The sequence below is a fragment of the Meleagris gallopavo genome, chromosome 1 (genome assembly GCF_905368555.1).
Source record: "Meleagris gallopavo chromosome 1, MGAL_WU_HG_1.1, whole genome shotgun sequence".
Lineage (NCBI taxonomy): Eukaryota > Metazoa > Chordata > Aves > Galliformes > Phasianidae > Meleagris > Meleagris gallopavo.
The window spans coordinates 55474618-55497910 of record NC_139404.1 but is presented as its reverse complement, the minus strand read 5'-3'; the positions used below and the strand labels follow the sequence as shown (position 1 = coordinate 55497910).

General features: G+C 44.1%; 1 protein-coding gene across 5 annotated transcripts in view; it reads right to left on the bottom strand.

Annotated features, from left to right (window-relative positions):
- Positions 1-814: 814 nt before the first annotated feature.
- Positions 815-23293, bottom strand: part of HIPK2 (homeodomain interacting protein kinase 2) — a 134074-nt gene continuing 111595 nt past the window's right edge. For all 5 annotated transcript variants that reach the window (XM_085228372.1, XM_085228390.1, XM_085228380.1 and 2 more), the window contains exons 13-15: positions 14047-14294; positions 12887-13047; positions 815-11168 (exon numbers count right to left, since the gene is read on the bottom strand). In XM_085228372.1, coding sequence (XP_085084498.1) covers positions 10701-11168; positions 12887-13047; positions 14047-14294 — 877 coding nt within the window. In that variant the 3' untranslated portion in view covers positions 815-10700. The remainder of the gene's footprint in view (positions 11169-12886; positions 13048-14046; positions 14295-23293) is intronic.

The window sequence follows — 23293 nt, the reverse complement described above, 5'->3', positions numbered from 1 at the left end:
TGGCTGTGGGAGATGCTCAAGGCCTTCGACATGGGGTGGGCTCCTTGGGGTTAGCTGTGCTCATGGCAGGAGATTGGGCAGTCCTGCCTACTGCTAATCAGTAAATCCTAGGTGAGTTTCAGTAAAATTGCTACCAACCTTAGATTTAATGAACACAGGCGTGTTTGTAAGTGGATGTGTGGGTAAATGACAAAAATTGAAACCCAGGAAATGACTGTACCTGAAGAACTCGGGAAGCCTGGATGCTGGGGCACTGGTGGGGTCTGATGCTCCCAGGCTGTTCTCATGCTTCCTTCTGCTGGCTGAAATCCTCACCCCCATCCTGAAAGTCATCTGAGGCTCCATCGAAAGCAGCCCTGCTCAAACTGCAGAAGTTTTTCTTCTTCTGGGAAAAAACAGTCAGAAATAACTTTGTCTGTCTTGGACAGCAGAGCGAAAAACATTTTTTTTTTCAGTTTTATACACAAGCTCTACAAAACAACAACGAGGGCTCAGGCATCATGCAAAGAAGAACTTGGCTGCTATCTGCCCACACCTCCAGCAGAGTGCCAGGGAGGAAGCACCAAGGGGTGTGAAGTCTCAACCCTGTGGGCCCCATGGAGCTCAGAGGCAGCAGCTCAACGTGGATGCTCTCCTGCTCTGGGAAAAAATGTGGTCTGACACATCAGTGTCATCGCCGAGGGGTAACTACTTACTTATTATTAATGGTACCGTTAGTGATGGTTTTCAAACAGATGTGGAAGATTAAAAAAAGGAACTGCGTAACCCTTCGGCCCAAACTTACCTAGCGATAAGACACGCAGACACACAAACCTTGCAGTGACTTAAAACAGTTTAATGTAATTCCAAGACAAAGTGTGATTACATTTCTACACATATACAATATGCATATGTGAGTTTACAAATTCTGATTAATAACTCGTTTCACCTCAGAGACCGAAAAAATGATCAAAAAGAAACCGTGAATAACAAGCTATAACATAGTTCACCACAACGGGACCTCCTTTCTCACCCTACAGTTAGTAATATTACAATTAAAATAACTATATTCTTCTATAATGTATTTTCTGTTAAAATCATCTCATAAATTTACAATGCTATTATTAGTTTCCAAGACTAATATAAATTCACTCCATTTTTCTACAACGAAAATGATTATTAATTAGAAGCACACAACGTCATGATGAAAAACACAAGCATTTTCTTTTCTTTTTAGTAGCAAGAACTTGATTGGTTAAGAATTAGTTTTCTTGTAAAACATTCTAAAGCCAAGTAAAATATCCATTCTTATAACATACCTATAATATGAGACTAAGGAATAGGTTACATAGAGGTCTACAACACATCAGTTTTGTTTTTTTTTTTTTTGATTTTTTTTGATTTTTTTTTCTTTAAAAGAAGACGCATTTACCAAAAGAAAAAAAAAGAAGAAAAGACCAAAAAAAAAAAAAAAAAGGAATAAGAAGAACAAAGAAAAAAATAAAGGGACATTTCACATAGGAAAAAAGCAGTACACAAGAAAATACTGTCGCACACGATAATTTTCACAAAGATTAACATGGATTAACACTCTTATTACAGAAACCGTACAGTGAAGGAACACAACGGCTCAGGGCTTTTGTGGGGTATCTGGGCTGAGATGATGCTGTAGAGAAAGAACCATTGGAGATGCAGAGCCGGGCAGGGGCATCCCTCCCCTTGCAGCGGTGACCGTATTTCACAGCTTATCCTCCCCTCTCTCCCCATGACTAATTTCGGTGCAGTATTCATAAGCTTCCACTTTCCATCCAGAGTGCACTGGCTCTGTGAGCAGTCAGAAGGTACAAAACGCTCCCTCCACTCCCCCACTCCTGGTTTTAGAAGGATTTTACCATTTGGAAAAAAAAATCTCACCCATTGGTTGGCTTTTAACTACCCGGAGTCTAGCCTCCACCACTTCCCAGATGCCCCTCTCTCTTGTCTCCATCTCGCTCCCTCTCTCACTCTCTCTCTCTCTCTCCTGCTCCTTTAATAAAGCTATTAGTTACACATCCGCTCCTTTCAGAAATTGGATTTGGTATAAAAGACACAGGCTACATTCTGGTTCTGCCCAAGTAGAGTCGGTACCCAAAAAGCCTTGGTTTCTCAGTTGGTGAAACGTGGGATGGGATCCTTTTTTACACCTGAAATGGTTGTGCCCTGGGATATCCATGGAAGTCTCATTTTGAGAAGAATACAGAACAGAAATGAAATTAAATAAAATACAGAATCGAACACAGAAGGAATAAAAAGGGGGAAAGAGATCCAGAAGTGTTGTATGTAACCACACGATGTGGAAGCACTGCAGAAGCCTGTTACTTCCTTTCTGAGGGCAGCAGCACTACGTGTAACCAGCGGATTCTATGGGATGTGTGTTGCCAGTGGCGGAAACCCCTTCTTGCCTGACAAGCTGCAAGCCAAAGTATTCAACGGGACTCTGCCTCCTCCACTCGAGTGTGCTGGTGCTTGCGGGTCTGACCCCAAGAAGAAGAGGCCAGGCAAGTGCCGAGGGCAGCCGTACGCGGTGGTTGAGGAAGAGGGCACGCAGTACCATTTTGCCCAGCAGACATTTATACCGTGTTCATTGGTTACTCAAGTGGCAGAACACAAAAGACCAAGCCAGACAGCTAAGTGAGACAGTGCTGATGGGAACTGACGTTGGCAAAGAAAACAAAGCTGACATGGGGATGATCGATGAACTTTGTATTTCGTTTACTGGTTCAACACATCTCTGTGGGGGGTAAGCACTGCTTGTAACAACGGGGTGAACAGACAAAAGCCAAATTACAGCATTGCCTCTGAGTGGCTGTCACACACCAAACACACACACGCGCGCACACACACACACAGAACCAAAGTAAAACAGGAAATCGCTAACTCAGAAATTAATTATTTGGCTAATGATTGACCAACAGTACAATACAATCCTTCCTTTGAATATCCTTCATTCTCCTTACACGGGTATCTTCATCGAGATGAGGATCCTACAAAGAACAGTGACTTTGGGAGTACTGTGCTCCCTGCTTCAACCCAAGGAGTTCAGTAAAGTACATAATCTAAACAAGCACGAACACAGCTTATCTGTTGGACTACACGTGCTAAATCTGCATTGTGGGTGGAGTGTTTTCTCAACCAGACTTTGGAATACAGTGGATTACTTGATCTCTGGACTGACTTTCCAACACTATGTTATATCTCAAAACAGAATATACATATTAAAGACACACTTGTACTTTTCCATGTTTAAAGGGCAAAATTAAAAAGAGGCAGCTGTACTGAGTTTTTGAAGGTGTCATTTACAAACACAAGATTTCCCTTAAAAAGTACCAGTTTAAATGTAAACTATAAAACACTGTAATAACTATAAAATGTAGCCAGAAAACTGTTTAAGTAGCCACAGTCTATTATTCAGTTCATATCGGTTTAAAATGTGACTCATTAAATATCTTCTAGAAGGCCAAAGCATTTTACAGTAGCTATAAACATACATACTTACATGTGCATTTAACATCACAATTGATTAAAATACATAAAAGAGTAATCTATTCCTTGGTTTAACTCTCTCTCTTTAAAGATTCACTGTCATCAGAATCCACTCAAGCAACAATGACCAGGGTGGGCATTTATCGCTATTCCGCCCATACAGAGTTTAGAGTCTTTGAATCGAAGTTCAAGCTGGCTACATGTTTTCAGAAAGGCTAAAACCAGGATGAATGCCCACATTTGAGGTAATTATTGCCATTAGGTCACAGTTTGCGTAATATAAGTGTATCTAAATCCTTCTGTAAAAAACCCGAGGGTACCCCACACTCTGCTGGGCCAGCACCCAGGGTCCTGGCCAGTGGGTTTGCTTCCAAAGGGGCCGGTGGTCCCCGAGCACCGCAGCCGCCGGCTGACCGAGAGCCCAGGGCAGAGAGCCTGCAGCGAGCCAGTTTGGAAAGAAGAAAGGAAAAACAACAACGAAAATAAAACGGGGAGGTGCCATGAAAGAGACGGATAACATTTCTGATCAGAACTCCAGACCAAAGCTTTTCTGTCTTATTCCTTTCCAAACAATTTGCTGGAAAAAAAATCAAATCAAATACGTCGACATTAAATGTTAACTCTGAGCCAGCACTTCGAAAACTCCTTGACTACGTTCTCAAAGTTGGATACGCTTTGCTTTGCTCTGAGCATTGTTGCCCCATTGCTTTCTGTTTCAAAGAAGAAACCTTGCTAGGAAGAAAGAAAGAAAGGAAGGAAGGAAAGAAGGAAAGAAGGAAGAAAGGAAGAAAGGAAGAAGAAAGAAAGAAAGAAAGGAAGAAAGAAAGAAAGAAAGAAAGAAAGAAAGAAAGAAAGAAAGAAAGAAAGAAAGAAAGAAAGAAAGAAAGAAAGAAAGAAAGAAAGAAAGAAAGAAAAAGGAAAAAGAATCCCTGGCTGTCAGAAGTACACGCAAGTATTTACAGGTCTGTGTGAGTCTGCACACGGTTCCCCTCACAGCAAAAGAGTTAAGAACAGAGATGTCATAATATTTTTCAGTGCAGTAAAAAATATCATTTTTGGAAAAAAAATATACCTTTAGTATTGCCTTTCTTAGATTAACTACGATAAGCAAAAGATTAAAAACAAACAAAAAAAACCTTTATCCTCAAACACACACAAACAGTTTGTTATAGCAGCACTGCTAAAACTGGGAGGACAAAGCTAACCCGTAAATGAGAAACAAGAATTTCAAACTAGAAATGCAGAAAGCCAACCTTCCGAGTATGCTTTGTAAGACTCTTGAGGAACCAAGCTTGTTCACGCTTCGGATCTTACTCCTGACGCTGTAAATGCTCTGACATGCATCCTTCCATTGACCACACCTGGCACAGGCAGGGCCTAGCATGGCTGCCACACGTGCCCTCATTCCGCACGCTGCCACACGTGCCCCCACAGCTCCTATGGGATAGCAGCCACCCTGGGAAGAAGCCGCCTCCAGCACAGGGCCCCAGGCTGGCAGCTCTGGCTTGCACAGCACCTGGGTTGGCCTCAGCAGCCTGCCAAGGTCTGGTGCACCATGAGGCCCAGCTGGACAACATGGTGCCTCCCACAGCAGCTCCAGCACTGTTAGCCACAGGATCGGCACACTGGCTCTGAGCACCACTGCATGACCAGAGCTCAGGCATGCAGCTGTGGCCTGTTCTTGGGTGGAATTCTCCTCCTCCTCCTCCTCTTCCTACTCCCCCTCCTCTTCCTCCTCCCCCTCCTCAGTGCTGTGGTGTGGGGAGCCCAGTGGCACAGATCCACCTCCATGCACATGGGATAAGCAGGACAACTTGCACACATGGTTGCAGACCACAGGTGGCGAGTAGGGACCTTGGGGCACCTCATTAGAGCACTAGGAAGATCTGAGGACAAGGGGGTGACAGGGCAGGTATCAATCACTGGAGACACACATTCCAATAGAACAGGAATGGCAACATCAGCAGGAAGGGGAAAACTTCTCCATCCCACATTTTCCCCACCCAGGGCTAAGATCAGTTACACACATCCTACGTACAGGCATCCTGCATCCAGCAGGCCTCTCCAATGGGCTGACTGCCAAGCTGTGGAAAAACCCACTGCTCCATCCAGCACCTGTGCCTAGCCCTGTAGAGGCCTCACACTGCAAGCACTCTTTGGGGTCTGACCCACGGTGCAAAACCAGCGTCCTAAATCCAGAGCAAATGCTACAGAAGCATGCAGATCAATCAGAGACTTATTCCCTCCCAATTTCAACACCACACTGTTGCCACTGACACATCTTAACTAAGGTGAATGATAATGAGAGACGAATAAAGTTTTTGACATCCCCTAAAGTTTAGGATAGCAGCAATATTTAGTGTGAATTTCTCTGCTTATCAAGCTAGCTATTTGAGATAACAATAGAAACTTGAGAAAGAAAAAGTAAAAGAAGATGAAAGAGGCAATTCCACAGCTCATCGCTGCTGCCTGGCTGCCGTGGCTTGGTTTGGTTTCTGTACTGACTGGGGGTCTCTACTCTCTCTCTTTAAAAAAATTTTCTTTGGTTAACGAAAAAGCTGGGTTTATTGCCCTTCAAGTTTGCCAAGGGAATTTCCTTCAAACCAAATTGCAAGATATAATCCCTTGAAAGTGTAAAAAAGGAAACATGTCAGACAGAAGTGTCCCTTTCTTGTATGCTTTGGGTATTATGACAAAATCTCTAGAGAGAGAAAGAGATCTGATGAGGCCTGATTTGTTAGTGCAAGCAAGCACAACCCTGCTGAAGAAGATGTGATTGCATTTGCTCTCTCAAATGACTGGATTTGACCCCATCTGCACTGGGAAGTGCTTCTGCTTGGGTCTCCCATTCTGCTCAGGTCAATTTTTTTCTCCACTCCCTTCCACGTTCCGGTTTCACAGCAGTAATCTGAACATCCACCCCCAAGGAGAGGCAATGTCTGTGCTTTTTTCTGTTTCCCACTCACAGAGAAAGCAGGATGAGACAATGTGGAAAGGGACTGCCTTTCCATAGTGCCAGCCACTAGCCATCCTTAACACTTCCAGCATCTAAACGTTCGCCCCCCTTTCTCAAGTTTCCATGCAGTTCATTCCAGTCACAAAAAGAGCACCAACCCAACCCAAACACGCCAGACCTGTTTACTTCCCAGAGGACTCTGCAAGCAAAACAAGCTGGCTGTTATTATGCATGTGGCACTGATAGCATGCAAAGCATTTGTTTCCTCTGCTAACGCAATCAGGTTTCCCCTGTGCCTACCAGTGCCACACTTTTCCATCCTATGCCTTTGTATGGGTGTGAGGGAGGAGGTGTTGCTGAATTCCACCAGAAAATGTAACTCTGTGTTGCAACACCATAGCAATTCGATGGTCATGCTACTCATCCCTTGCCACCAGTGTCCCTTCACCACGATTCTCCCACCCCTACAGCTGGCAGGTCAGCGACTCCAGTGAGAGCAATGTAACAGGCCACCTTCTCTGACAAGCACTGCTTCTGCTGCCCGCGTGTGCCATGTTGCCCTGTTCAACACCCCTGAAATCAGCTTCAAGCCAAAGTGGGAAAGCAGGCCAGATAGGTACACAAGGAAAACATCGTTAATACAACTAAAATGTGATTGCTACTGAGATTACAGCCTTCCATGCTTCAACAGTCCTAAGCCAGAGAAGCACATAAACAAGTAATTAACTCAAAGGGTTTAAGTCTATTCTTTAGCAAAGCACTCAGGTGCATGATTAAGTCTCTGCTGAAGTCCTATCATTTTTTAAGGAGTTTAAATTCAGTCACTGCTTTCCCCCATTCTAACAGAGCAAATTGAAAACATAAATACCTACATTCTAGAGACTAGAATAGCTTAACAATAAAATTTGAAACAAATAATTATAAAAGAAGAAAAAATCTACATCAGGGGAAAAAATGCCAACCAAGCATCCGTGAACACCTCACTAATGCCCAGAGAGAAGGAGAAGCGAGGAACCTGCTCTCTGCATCCTGTTTTACCCAGTGAAAACATCCTGTGCACACCAGTGTTGTTCATCCAGTGATGGGACTGGGAGCCACCTGCCCTCCTTCACAGTGGTTCTTCTGCTAGTTCTGCTTCTGGGGAGCTATCTACCTGCTTTTGCCTAAGGGAAAACCCAATCTTAACACGTAGTGTGGCCTCGGGTTAATTGTAAAGGCCACCTGATCACAGCCTGGAGCACATGGAGTCTTGATCTCATAGAAGTGTCCAATCAAAGTGATCTTGAGCTAGATCCTAAGGCCCCCCACCTGCCTTTAATCCAGCTCCCTTGGCAGATCACTGTTAGATGCTGTTTGTTTTTGGCCTCTGAATGAATCTTCCTGGACTTCTGAAATGCAGATGGGGAGTGGAGGACACCTCCTGCCCCTCCAGGCTGTCTCACAGAGCCGCACGCTCCCCCTGCCATTTCATTCTCAGGACAACCTTGCTTCCCCTTTCTCCTGCTGTGTTCACAAATACAGCAACCCTTCTGATGCCACCGATGAAGGGACATAAAATTAACAACAATAACAATACTAAGAAAGAATTAACACAAAGATTAAGGAATGCATGTGCAATTAAAACCCAGAGTAAAATATAATAACAATAAAATAATAACAATAATCGTAACAACCATACAATAAAATAACATTATCTTTCCTTTTCATGACACAAGCAGCATGACACTCTCGTTCCTGAACCGGTGGGACAGGAGAGGAATGCAACAGAATTTCAGAAAGAGAACGGGGAATTATTTTTCTGCCCCAGATGAAAGGGGATGCGTTGTATTTCCAATGGAAGGCGTAAGGTGCACAGACTGCTGGGAGATCGCATCCTCACCTACAGTATATTGAGCTGGAATGAAGGACAGGCAGGAAAAGAAAACTGTGTAAGGACAGCCCAGGAATCAGAGCTGGCAACTAGGGAGGTTACTTGGTGGTTTGCCAGAAGGCAACAGTCTTGTTACCCCATCTGTGCATAGCAGGATCCCCTTTACCAGGCCAGCCAAGCACTCGCCACAAGACAATGCATTTGCGCGCATCTTTCTGTCGGCTTCCCTTCTTGAAAGAACCTCCTTCCCTAATGCTGCCAGGGAACCCATCCCTTGCCACCACGACGATGAGCCTGCATCTTGTGAAACATTTAAATACTTCATGCTCTAGTTACTGGGAAACGAGGAGTGGAACTGAGCAGCCACACAGACTTCAGCTTTCACAGAAACTTTCCATCAAACTCTCTTCTCTCCTTCCTCCCAAACCCTCCCATATACAAGGGTACTCCCGAGACACTTCTAAATCCCGATATAGCAGTGCAACTGCTGTTACCAGCAAAACTTCCCTTGCCCCTCGCTCCTCGGCATGGAGGACCTACACTACAATGTGGTCCCAGCTCTAAGGACAACCAACTGCGGGAAATCTTCCAGAGCAAGTTTAAGGGGAGGAGGGGAAATGCATTCTGCCACAACTGTGTTACTGTGGGTAAGGCCCAGTGACTCTCAATGCTCTATCATTTATGAAACCTGAGTTTGAATCCCTCAACTGGATTTTGCCATGCTTGCTTTGGTACCCCAATTTAGCCCATTCCTGATCCCTTCCCACTGACAGATATAGTGAGAGCTGTTGACAACAGCTGCTGTTGCCCCCAAACACACAACTAGGTCAATCTGATATACGGGAGGACTCTGTCCTTCTACTTAACCATCAGCAAGCTTAAGGATTCAGTTTTAGGGGAGAAAAGCTGTTCTTCCAACAGGAAGAAAGAGGCCAATCCACAAACACACTTTCAGACCCCATGGGAAGCACGCTGGGTCTCGCAACAACCCTGTCCCTTCCAGCCCATCCAGTGCTAAAGGAAACATCCTGATGCACACGCTTCCAGCCCCAGTGAGCCTCCCCAACACCATGCCAAGTGAGCTAAGATCGACGATGTGGGAAAAGAAAACACCACCACCAGAAGAAAATCAGCAATAACAACCCAAAAAGAAAAAGAGCTGAGATTAAATTCCGACTAGCCTCAGTCAGTTTCTAGGAGTACCAGTGGAAGTAAACCCTTAAACCGCATCTGTAGTTCGGTAAGGCACTACGAGGGAATGATGTAAAACTAAGACTGTGACAGCTGTAATGGCTGTGCCGAGGAACACACCACAGAGAGAAGGCAGCATCTGCACACACACACACGCACACATGTACATACATACCTGGACAATCACATTTCTTACATGCCTATGTTATATCACTTTTCTTTGTGCAATCACATTGAGGAATAATCTATTGGTATCGTTGAAGTTCAACACAAAAGAGTAAAAAGGGTGTATGACCTGTAGAGTGCTACATTCTACCGGGGGCAGCTAAAATGTCTCCTCCTATACTAAAACGGCTAGGGATTAAAAGGAAAACTTCCAAATAAAACAAAATAAAACAAAACTGAAATCCAACATACATTATTAGAGATCTCATTTAGGAACAGAATTTATCAGGGATTTATCCAGTGTGTTCAAGGACAGGGAAAAAAACAACCCCAATTCTTCTGATCTCGACCAGCGCAGCGTGGCCTGTTTTACCCACATATGTTTAAGCAAATCAGTGTTAGGTCAGAATTTAAGGGCACTGAGACAACATTTCCTCCTCCTCCCTCAGCCTTCTTTAGCCATTTTCTATTTTCAGAAGAACCCCAAAGCCTCATGCGTGCTTTGGGATACAGAAACCACAGCCAAAAATGGGGCAAAAGCCTTTGAAATGCTGGATAAATCCCTAATCCATACACCTACTGGATTAAATGCCTGACGGATTTTATTTTAGGTGTTCTGGACAACAAATTTCTAAATGTAGCTCACTATTGGATGAAAATAACCTTTAAAAGTCTATTGGTGAAGTTCTTCAAAACACAGGACCCGCTGGAGGGTCCTTCTGCTTCTCTCTCTCTCTAGTTTGGTGCAGAATGGTTGGTTTTTTGTTTTTTTTTTTTTGTGGTTTTATATTTTTTTCTGTTCTTTTTTTCCATTTTCTTTTTTTTTTTTTTTTTAAATAAAAAGTGTAGAATTGGTTCTCCCCTTTCTTTCCTCTTTCTCTTTTCTTCCTGAAAGTCTCCTTCGTTCAAGTTTCCCACGAGCCTCCCATTGCATTGTTATTTGTCATGTTCTTCAGTACAAAAGCAGCCGCCTCACTCCCCCGTGGCGGGCGCGTCTCTCGCTCCTTATTCCAGTGTTTAGATGTAAGGGTACTGGTTGACCTTGGTGGGGCTCAGTGGGTATCCAGTGTAGACTGTGGAGGCTGGAGAAGCACTGATATAGGTCTGATGGGCAAACTGAGCCTGGTACTGACTCGGGTGGATGGTGGGCGAGGGCAGAACCCGCGGGCCCATGCTGACGGGGACTTGGTGGACGATGCTGGCGGGGTAGGTGGTGTGCTGCACGGCGTGCCGTGCAGACCCTTGGGAGGCCACCAGGTGTGCGACGGTGCCCGTGGAGCCCAGGGCGGCCGGGGTGGTGTATGTGTAGAGGTGGGGTTGGGTGGGCAGGTGAGCAGCGGCAGCCGCGGCCAAGTGAGGATGAACTGTACCGTGGCTGGGACTATTGTGCGGGAAAGAGTACGGGGCCTGAGCTATCGTTGGAGTGATGTAGGCTTGCTGTCTCCGGTGACTCCCTGTGCGATCAGTCGTGATGTGCTGCTGGGCCTGGATAAAGACAGCAATAGTGATAACCGGTTACAAGACAAGAGACGGCTCTTTACATCCTCAGTGGTGCTTGGGGGCCACCCCGTGAAACCGAGACGGCTTCAGGAAAGTCCCCGACTCTTCTCCTGACATCCTCAGCATCACCACAATCTTCCCTTGGGAACAGGTGATGGCAAAGGGTCCCTCCCAAGCCTAGCAAGACACTGTAGCCTTACATGCTCACCACAATGGCCCCTAAAAGGAGAAGAGAATTCCCCGCTGTGAGACACGACCTGCTGACACAGCTCCCATGGAGACCCAGCCTCGGATGCTTGGGTCCTAAGAACACTTCCACATCTCCAATCACTCGCATGACACACAGCTTTTGTTACTGACCTCTCTGATGATGTAATACAGTGCATGGATATCTCAGGGGAATTAAATCACCTAGCTACGCCTGGAACAGGCAATTTATTTTTGTTCAGTTTGGGTCTTTGAGGTTATCATTTCCAGGATAAGTAAAGCAACTACTCTATTTTTCAGAGATAAAACCCTCTGCTCAATCAGATCCTGCAGGTGCCTGGCACCCTCATCTAATCAGCCATAATTAGTTTAGCACAAGCATCTTCTTGCAGTGGGACAGAAACAAAGTACTTTTTCAGAGATTTCTTCGGTGTTTTTTTTTTTTTTTTTTTTTTCTTTTTTGCATTGCACAACAATTCCACGGAATTCTACCAGTCATTTGTATTATGGTGTAGTGAGAATATTAAGTAACAAAAAAGCAGAAATTAGAGGGCAGGAAGAGCAGCTAGTTTTCCAACTCTTTTTATCCTTTTAAGAGCTCCCTGTACTGTCATTGTGGTTTAAAATATGGCAGCTCCACTTCTCTTCTACTCCTGGAAACAGCATCTCACCCACTGCCTCCATTTTTACTTGCTTTTATTTCAAGCTAGTTCAAATTTCAACTAAATTTTGAGGGGAGGGAACATTTTTCTCCTACAAATTATTTTGCTTTAAACCAGTTCTGCTCTGGAAGCAAACAAGCACTGTCCTTTGAGCTCTCCAGACATTCTCCTCTGTAAACTCTGATAACTGCTGTAACTTCCCTACTCAGCACCTCACTTCAGGGAAAAGAGAGGCTGCAGGTGCAGCCTGTGAAAAGGGCATTTAATGAAGCTCCTGGGGAATCCCCGGGGCATTTTGATCACAGACCATGAAACATCTTGAGAACTGCCTGATGCCAAGCAATGGGATTTTGTTCAGATCTCAGCCCAGATTTATCATGGAATGAATCAAACCTGTTACGCAACAAGAGGTCCTGTTTATGCCTAGAGGCTCAGTTTTGCATTGTCACATCTGATGGAGATTTTCCTCAGAAAACACTCTCCCTGTACTTACCTATAGCTACAGAGACTTCAGACTTTCTTACACGGCCCTGTTTCACCACCCTGTGTCTGAACTAATGCACCCTACTCTCTTACACTATTCCCACTCACATTCTTAGATCACCTGACTTCCAAACACACATTAAGAACACTGCCAGCCTATTCACAGCTGGAATCTGCACTGCCTCTACTGCCAGAGCTAGCAGATCAAGCTCTGCAATGAAGCTGAAATGAATCCATCAAACTCAACACGAGGCCCAACTATCATTAGGTTAGAAAAGGACAGCCCATACTGGAGGAGCAGTGGGTTGCAGCTGGGTGATGCACCACCAAAATGTGTCTCAATTGACTTACCTGGCTTAGATTAAGAGGCTGCTGCTGCTGGAAATGTGCTCCTGGTCGCTGCTGCCTATAGGCAACGGCTCCAGACGAGCTCCCTGAAGAGTGACCGCTGGTGGAGGTCACGGTGCTGGAGGACTTGGACTTGTAGGAGGATGAGTGGTGACTGGTGGTGACTGTGCCAGGAAAGGAAACACATTTGTAGCTTATATCACATTCTTTAATTGCTCACCCTACCTTTTTCTCACTGAGTCTCCTCCAGAGTGGTTTTGAGGAGGAGACATAAAACTGAAGCAGGATAAGAAAATGGTTTCTCTTAAGAGATACCTCAGCAGTGCTTCTTATACTCAAACCAGACTGTCATCCTAGAGGCAGACAAGCAGATCTGGACCCCAAACTGGCCCTGGAGAAGGCTTTAAAGATCCTTCAGAAGTGTGAGAAACTGTTCTGCCAGCAGAACTGTATGATGCAAGTACAAATCCCAAAGAGAGGAAGGAAAGGACACTGTGCACAGCATAAAAAAGCCCTGGCTTGACTGACCTCTTGGTGAGTAGGAAGGGAGGGAGAGCGAGCTAGTGGGGAGCTCACTCTCTGAGCCTTCGTGTTCACCAGCAGTGCATCTAAAGAAAAGATTGTCAAGTAGCACAAAGCCAATTGCTTTGGGCCAAACTTCCACATAAGTCCCTTTCCAACACACTTTACTATCTAATACTGCAGAGGCTCTGGATGAGCAAAACTCATCAGTCCATAGCGAAGATACTGGGGAATTGTTCTTCCCAGAAACATCAATAAGTTCGGATGAAAATGCACATGTGTTTTCAATCTCTTATATGTTGTAAAGTAAACCTATGGAAAGGCAGGGAAGCAAAGGTTCACACTTGCATTTGGGAGCCTTTCCTGTCAAATGTTGAGCTAAAGACTGCACTCTGCTCTTGAGTTTGCACAGAAGTAACTAGGAGTGACACTTGCCCCTGTGACTCTCGTATGTACCAAGGCACATAAGCAATGCAATACAGCTCCCAAGAACAGATGTATCACTTGAGAGCAGGGCAGGAGCACGGTTTCTTTGGAAAACAAAACAAACAAACAAACAAAATGAAACTGAACAATGAGATTCTTCCAAGATAAATCATTTATTTCTTACTAATTCTCTTGACGGAAGAGGTGCAATTTACCTGGTGCCAGGCTATCACACTCTACCAACACCTCACTGGCTTGGGTTTTCAGTGGTGGCACGATGATCGTTCGGGGGTTCCCACTGCAGTGAGTCTCTGGAACCCCTTTGGTGTCGTACGTGTTCCCGTTATTCTGTCCTGCACGATGTTGCACGGCGTAAGGGCTGTTGTTGCTGGAGGAATCAGAGTAGGGGGAATCATGCACAGTGACACAGCTGATGACGTTCTTCCTTTGCTTGGACAAGGTGCTGAAACACAAGCACACAAATAGAAACAGTGAATGGGGAACTATTGACTTGGGAGCCACCAGAAGACCCTGCCCACGACAGGCAAGCTCTGCGAAGGCAAAGCACACCCTGCAGTCCTTCACCAGTTGGAGGCTGCTTATACCGAATCCCAGGCTTCAAAATTCACTCATTACTATTCTAGGGAAGCCTTTGTGGAGGTCAAGGAGTGAGTAAGACATTGTGGATAGATCTTATATTCACTCTGCTTAGAATAGCACTGAATCAGACTGCCAGATTTATTTTTGGGCTGCTTTTTATATACGTGTGCAGTAGAGACCCAGCAGTTATACTATGCTTTGTTGCAAGTCTCACCACCCACACAGAAATGTGGTGGTTTCTCCCAGCCTTCCAGCAATGATTTAATAATAGATGCTAAGGATTTTTATTATTAAATCCCATGAATCTACAAAATACACTCTTTTCTATTTACTAATATATTGCAGTGGGCATATATTTTCAAGAAAAATTTGAAACTGAGGAATGAATGAAGAAAAAATGAGTAAAGTATGCGTCGCCATATAGAAGGTCTACGTTTTTTTTCCAAACAAGCACTGGGTCTCCTGGCTCTCACATGGATTATCAAGGTCCTGCTGTAGCTGATCTATCTGTGACATCAAAAAAGTGATTAAAAAGGAACATCAACACTTCCAAGATTAGTGCTAGAAGTTCATTATACTAGACTGCACAAGTACAACTGGGATTTGCTCCGCTATTGTGTCTAATTACTCCTGATGGTTTCTTCTTCCTGTTATGAGCTTGTTTAGGGAGAGAAAGGGAGAGTAAAAAAGAGGAGGGAGGAAGGGGGATAGTGAAGATTTGCTTAAATAGCTCACATCCTTGACAGTGCACAGACCTTGACTACAGAAAATAGCTGCTATGTTTCACTGATTGCATTATGTTGTTATGGCAACTGAAGTTTTTAAAATGATGAAAAGAAATGGATAGCACATAAAAAGCTAAGTAATTAGGCTTAATGGTGGAAACAGCCCCAACAGAAACAGAAACGCCATGGAGAAAAAGGAATCCAACTCTTAACTTTTTGAGTGCACACTTTCCAAAGAGAGAAGTCCTTTTCCCATTGAGTCTCACCTCTGTTCTCTCACTCTGGCCAGTCCAGGTCAGAGCTAATTAATCTGGTCTTAGTTTGTGATGGGACCAATCGTTTTCTACTCTCAGCATCATATCTTACCCAGGGAAAGGCAGAGCATATACTGAAAGCAGTTTCCTTTCAAGGACATTTTTTTGCCTGAATTGTTTTTCACAGTTCTAAAGGATCAATGGTGGGTCTTTCCAACTGTCCCAAAGCCTCTCCAACAGCATTCACAAACTACAACCCACCAGGACTTATAACCATCAGCTATCTTTTCCATTAAAGAATGCCTTGGAGTGCTGCATTCACAAACAAGTTAACATCATACAAAGTTCTCCTGAGCTATCAGCACGGTCCTGGCATGGCTCGAAGTGGTCACAAAGCCATGATGTTCTAGGCACTGTGAAAAAACTACCTCACGAGAGGCCCCAGCTATCCTAAGGCACTGACAAAACAGAACAAGTAGAGAAAAAGGGGAAGCGGTTGCACAAGAATCTGAAAGCTGAAAGCAATGCTTGCAGGGCTGGGACCTTTCAGATGGGTAAGGTAGATGACAGCAAACCCTTGTACTCTGGCATTCCTTAAGGAGATGAGGAGCACTGGATTAGGAGTGAAAAGAACAACAAGCCATCTTAGATGGATAACTACTTTATGCAAAGAAAGACATAGCAGTTTGATATGGTGCTACAAAAGAAGAATATTAAGCCAATAAAAATGACTAATATTGCATCAATATTCCTCTCTCCTTCAGTAGAAATGCAGTAATCATGCATTTATGAGTATTCACATTGCTTGCCCTTTGCAGCTACCCTTGGCTGCCAATTGGGAAGAGAGATATATTCTCTATCTCTGACAGTTATTACATTTTATAAAGAAAAATCAAGTCACTAAAGAGTTTTCTGACAACTGATAAGGTCTACCTATTCTTTTACAGTCCCTTCCTTACAAAAGGGGCTGAGCTACTGAACTGGAAATACTTACTCTCAGCTGATTCTTGACATGGAAAAGGTTGAGCTGTAGAACTGGAAGGGCATTTCACATGTGAAATGTGTGATATTTATTATTTGAAAATGAGCATATTTTTTACCAACTTGACTGAAGTTTTGCCAAAGCAGGAGCCATGAGGGATCTTCTCCTTCAAAACATTATAGCTCTTTGGTTAAACAAATGACCCCAAACCCAAACCTTTCAAGAGAAAGGGACCTTAGCAAGAGATTGAGCTCATTTCATGGATGAAAACCTGAGAAGGACCTGAACTATGGTCCTGCCAGAACTTACGCAAGTGCTTAGCACAACTAATATGTGTCGTTCCATTGAAGTCAGCTGGACTATTCCCGGTAATGGAGCTAAAGCACATGAGTAAATATTTGCAGGATTAGGGCCAAAGTGATTAGCCTTGTGATTCAGCAGGCTGCATCATTTCAAGTGCAAGAGGAGTTCCACTGAAAGCGGTTGGATTTTTTTTTTCTTTAGGAAAGGAAGCAACTGCAGTTAATGTTAGAGAATGCAGAGAAGTCAGTCGGGACTATTCACACGCTTGGAGTTAGGCACCTGCTGTACCACAGCCTGCCTGAGAGATTAAGGGTGGGAATTTCAAAAGCATCAAAGGCCCAACTCATGCTGAAAATCAGTTGATTCACAGGCTTAAAGATACACATTAAGCTGAAACAGGGCTTTTGAAAATTCAGCCCAGAAGAGCTAGCATTCCCCCTTCTCAAATCCTTGCTAACCGACAACTGCGCTCCTTTCAGCTCCCTCTGAAGACTCAGCTCTTCTCCCCACCTTGTAGAAATGCAGAAGTTATCTGTGTGGAGTCCAGGCTGATGTACTGCCTTCCCTGCTCACAAACTATCAGGGCTGAGAGCTTATACCTGTTGACACAGCACTTGCCTACTCAGCAAGCTTACTGTATTCCTATAACTCAGGTACAGCTTTTGGGGATGTTTGTGCTTACACAGAAAAATACTATTAAAGTCTTGCCCCCTTCCTATTAAGCTCACTCCAGCCCTGGTAATTGCTTTCCCTCCTGCAAGCACAGTACCAGCAGCATACATGATTTAATAGCGCTGAGAGTCAGCATGTGTTCCTGGTCGGCTTGTGTGCTTGCCTGCTTTGTGTGGATAGGTGTATTTTAATTTTCCAGATGAGGGAGAGGGGGAAAGATTACCAAAATGGCATCAAATCCATCTACATAGACTGAAAAGCAATAAGTTGTGAAGGCTTTTTAACCCTTAGTGGCAGGAACTGTCCTCTCTTCCAGCAGCTGGAAAAATAAGCATTGCTGTGTAAGCTTATTAGTTTACCAGTAACAGACCATTCCCACTCAGTCCTGAAGGGCTTAAGCTCAAACCTGGACACAAAGCAATCCATGTTCACTGAATGTGCAGATATAGAATAGGTATATACCCTCAACACAAAGCAGAAGCAACCCTCAGAGACAATTCTCTAGCATATATCACCCTTGTGAGTGCATAATGCATAATACACTCACAAGACATGGATCCTTATTCCCCACAGTAAAGTAGGACTTCAAAGAAAAACCTGATGGAGGAAAGAGAAGATACTATGTGCACAGGTACAACAGGGCCAGAAATGAAGTTGGGCATCCAAGATGCTGTTAATGGAAAGGTGCCAAAGGCAGATTCTGAGAATGAAATGTGGGATGAAATTAAGGAAAAGAAGATGCTGAATTAGGTGCTAAAACTACATGGACACCATCTAAGTAATGAGGGACATGGACAACAGCAGCTGTTGCAAGTTAAGAGGAAATGATTTCTACTTGTTGAAGGCCAAGCTCAAAAGCATGGTATGTGACAGCATAACACAAACAGGATCTTTTTCCCTGAAAATCTGAAGTTCCATCAGAATCCCAGAAAAAAAAACCCGAATGGAGTCTAGGAGTGGCAGCCTTCAGTGTGTGGTTCACACATATAGTTGCAAGCCCTTCAGGGTGGGTGAACCTATGGCAGCGGAGTCTTTTGGCTCTCAAGGTCACTAAGATGGCCTTCTTTTTGGGGGAAAGAAGGTGGCTGTTCTACGTCTGTGCCACCGAATTGGTGTGCAAGTACACCACAGTACATTAGCTTTTCATCACACAAATTTTGTTCCAGTTCTCTGAAAACTTTAGAATATGAAACTTTCAGTTTGTTGCTTCAGAATAATCCATCCATTCTAAGAAAGTATAGAGTCAGCCAACAAAAACTCACACCACCACTACAATCTCTCTCTTCACATTGAGATCTTATGCCATGCATAGCTCAGTGTTGAGAACATACCCCTCTCTGTGAAGTTCAACCTCTTCCCTGACCTGTTAATCTGCTCTCACTTTCTTTGTGATGGTATGAAGTACTTATTCAATACAACATCGAGGCCATTTTATTAGGGTAAATAGATACATGCTGTAGCTATTTAAGTCAAATACACTGAATTGCTTAGCAGGTTGTAAAGGTCCTGCTGCTGATGGTTTGTTGAGAGTGCTACTGTCCATCTCTGTTATTTTAGGTATTAGCTGCATGTTGGTGTGTCTTCTGGAGATGGAAGGCAACAATCTTTTCACCATATGATTGTGGTTAGTCAACGTATTGCTATGCAGAGTCAGTCCATTATCATGCACAGCATAACATAGCCACAATAGGCTAGATGTCAACAGTGAACTTCAAGCGGTATTTTGACCCTCACATACACATCAGCAAGTTGGCAAAAACACCTGGTTTGTGCCTGCCAGAAATTTCTGTGTGTAAGGGGAATGAATGCCCTCTGAAGTATGCTCCACCATCACTGCAATAATGGAAAGAAGGCAAATAACAACTCACATGAGCTCCTGCTCAGTTATAAGACCCACACAGAGATTTTGTTGTATAATTTACCATCTCAAGAAAAAGGAAAAAAAAAACCCTGCAAGAATTCTGTGGCAATGAAGATAGCCAATGAGGCTGGTAGTAGGTCTGCCTACACATCAGCTTGGGTCAGCTTTCTTGAGAAGGCTCCAGGGAGACCTCATTGTGACCTTCCAGAACTAGAAGGAAGCATACAAACAGGAGAAGGAACAACCGTTTACATGGGTTGCTAGTGATAGGACAAGGGGGAATGGTTTTATATTGAGACAGGGGAGGTTTAGGTTAGATATTAGGAGGAAGTTTTTCACTCAGAGGGTGGTGATGTGCTGGCCTAGTTGCCCAGAGAGGCTGTGGATGCCCCATCCCTGGAGGCATTCAAGGCCAGGCTGTGGCTCTGGGCAGCCTAATCTGGTGGTTGGTGACCCTGCACATAGCAGGGGGGTTGAAACGAGATGATCATTGTGATCCTTTTCAACCCAGGCCATTCTGTAATTCTATGATTCTGTGATTCTTGCCTGGGAAAACACTGATTACTGTGATGGAAAGCCAAGCTGAAGAGATGCTATTTATAGTATCAGTGGCAGAGCAAACAGCAGAGAAGTGAGAGGCTCTCTTGTCTCTTTTGGGTATAACCTAGGTAAAAATAGTTTTATTCAGTCAAAATATTCCGTTTTCATTTTGACTATTTCAATTGTTTTTCCTATTTGCTTTCAGTTTGAAATATATATATATATATATCCAGGAAACCAGCAAACAGAAGTCTTATTCTCAATTAGTTAATTCCCTGACACTTTGTTCCCCTTTAAAAAATAGTCAGAACTTTTTGCAATTGTGAAGCTCTCTAGATTTCACTGTGTTGGGGATATTACAGAAAGAAAAAAAACAAGCCACTAAAACAACAGGACAATGAAACTTATCAGTATATCCTGCAAAATGCCCTGGTTTTGACAAACTGATCTTTTTAACCAGGAACTTGACCCTGAAAATCCTTGACCATATCAATGAGTATGGGTCCTGTGGAATTGTACCCGAGGTCTCTCCTCTGCAATTTCTATCTGGGCACAGGGATGGGGCCCAGTAGATGGCCCTCTTTGACAAGGCTCCACTGAGCAGGTCCCCCAGAGCCCATCTTGCACCATCTCCTCTGCGCCTTCAAACAACAGAACCGCAACGTTTTCAGATGACTATTGATTTTAAGAAGACTACAACAAACTATACTCATCACCAGTGCAAAATACAGGTGAGCAAAGAACGAATAAAATGCCTGCCTGCCTGCTCTGCCGTCTGGTATTGCCTAAACACTCTGCGTGAACGTCTGCGTTTTTCATTAGGTGAAGGAAAATTCTGCCCATATCACACTGAATTCTCCACATTTTTCTTTTGACAATAAAAGAAGTTGCTTCTCCTGTACTAGAAAAGCTCTCTGGTATTACTCTGGTAACACAGAAAGGCTTTTCTGTCAGACTAAATCCAAACCGCTACGGTAGGATCATGTTTTATCAGCGTTACCCATCTTTTTTAAACTGAGACTTACGAACTCTCACATCATTGAATGATCTCCTACTTCTCACAGCCACAAGCAGCTTTAATCTCTCTTCACTGAGCAATCAGTAAAGCAAACATTTTAGACTTGTGGGTCAAAGAGAAATCTGTAACCCCACAGGAAATAAGAGAAGGAACTGCTGCAGCAAATGCAGGAGTGGATCCAGCTTCAATGAAGTTACTGCAAAGATACCACTGCTATCAACAAGATGGGATCAGGCTGTTAACTCTGACTGATCAACCGCCATATTATTTCCCTACCCTAATCCAAGAAAGATAATATTGTTAGGCTGTCACTCAGACCATGTTTCAAGTTCTTCCTTGCTTTTCACCCCCATACCACAGCTATTGCCCAGCAGCATGATATTTGCATAAATATGAGTGAGACAACACATTCTTTGCACAGTTTCGTTTTGAACTCAGTTGCAGATCCTGAACATTTGGGTGCCTATTACCATAAAGCACATACCTCACTGTTACTCCCATTCTCTTGTAAACAACAACCATGTAAGAAAACTTGGAGGTGCTTTCCTAAATGACATGCTTTCAATGGAAAAAAGCAAACAAACAAACTCATCTTTGGCAGGGGCAAACTTTGTTAGCATTAACTGCTGACACAGCTTCCTTGATTGAAAGCAAGTGACTTTTACTCTGGTTGAGAATCTGGTCTTGGATCTACCCAGGTCAAAAGGCTCTGAGCAAGCTGATTTCACTCTCTTTAATCCAAAATTCTAATTCTGGACATGCTGTTTTTTGTGTCTCTGCCCCAATACTCCACTTGCTCTGGTTATATCTGCACAGACAACCTTTCTGACCATGGAATTACCCATGTCCATGCAAAATGTCTCTACACTGCTTAGGAATTAAATCTAACTCTTTAGCTTTGGCCTCCCAAGAATGCTGTAGTCCTGGCACTCTGTATAGGTATGCCATATGGATACAAAAAGTAGCCAGGGATCTCATCCTAGGCAGGAACGTGTCCTGAATATGATTTAGCCATATAAAAGCCAGTTTGTTTATATAAGTCTGGTTCCCAGGAGTACTTTCCTAGCCCCCCACTAGATCTTGGCCAAACATTTAAATACCCTACACTCCCAACTTGATTTCCAGACACTCTCCAGAACTTTGTTCTGCCTCTCTCCCTGGAGTGGTGCTGAGCGAAGCAACTGATCACATAGCAGCCAAGTTGAGGTGGAAGAGACAGCTCTTCCTTCCACCTCACTCCAGGTTCAAGATGACACCCAGGCGGTAAATATAAATACTTGTACATGATCTCTCAAAGCCTGGGATCACAGCACCGTGGTGTTGCAAACAGCTTCCCTAACTCTTGAGATAGCTATCTGCCTTCTTCATGTTGCCTACCTTCACAACCTTAGTTTTCAGCAACTCTTATCTTGTTCTTCTTTTCCGTTAAGAGTCCTGGAAAAGGGGACTCCCTATTTAAGAGAGTGGCCAGCAGGTCGAGGGAGGTGATCCTCCCCCTCTACTCTGCCCTGGTAAGGCCTCATCTGGAGTACTGTGTCCAGTTCTGGGCTCCCCAGTACAAAAAAGACAGGGATCTCTTAGAAAGAGTCCAGTGGAGGGCCACAAAGATGGTGAAGGGCCTGGAGCATCTCCCCTGTGAAGACAGGCTAAGTGAACTGGGTCTGTTTAGTCAGAAGACTGAGAGGGGACCTGATCCAGGTCTATAAATACCTAAGGTGTGGGGGGCAGAGTGGCGAGGCCAGACTCTTTTCAGCAGCTTGTGGAGACAGGACAAGGGGAAACGGCCAGGAACTGGAGCATAGGAAGAAGTCCCGCACAAATGTGCGCAAGAACTTGTTTATGGTGAGGGTGACAAAGCGCTGGAACAGGCTGCCCAGGCAGGTCATGGAGTCTCCTTCTCTGGAGATACTCAAGACCCGCCTGGACACCTACCTGTGCGACCTGGGGTAGGGAGCCTGCTTTGGCAGGGGGGTTGGACTCGATGATCTCTGGAGGTCCCTTCCAACCCCTACAATTCTGTGATTCTGTGATTTAAGGGACTCTTTTATTTCTAGTCCTGATTTCCACTCTGAACTCTAACCCTTTCCAAAAATATACTAATATACTTTCTTCTACCAAACTAAGGATTTTCTTTTTTAAGGTGAAATACGTGATGGCTGTCCTGTGATCAATTCCCCATGATAATCATTTCACTAATGGTGAGCTTAAATTTGAGATGCACTGAGCAATCTCTAGTGAAGTTCACTGGTAAGGAAAAAGGAATAGGAAAGCAGAAGTGGCTGATGACAGGCAGGTTGAAACTGTGGCTCTAGACACCTGAACTGAACAGCTCCTCTTTACAGATGTTTAGCTCCTTGAGGCCAAACGCATCTCATTTGTTCTGTGAACATCTGCAGGATTCCACTTATCAGTGCAGCGCAGAGATGTAGAGATATAGATATCTATCTCCAGTGATTAAAATAAAATCTGCCATGGAGCATGTCCTAAATAAGAAATAGTAATAACTC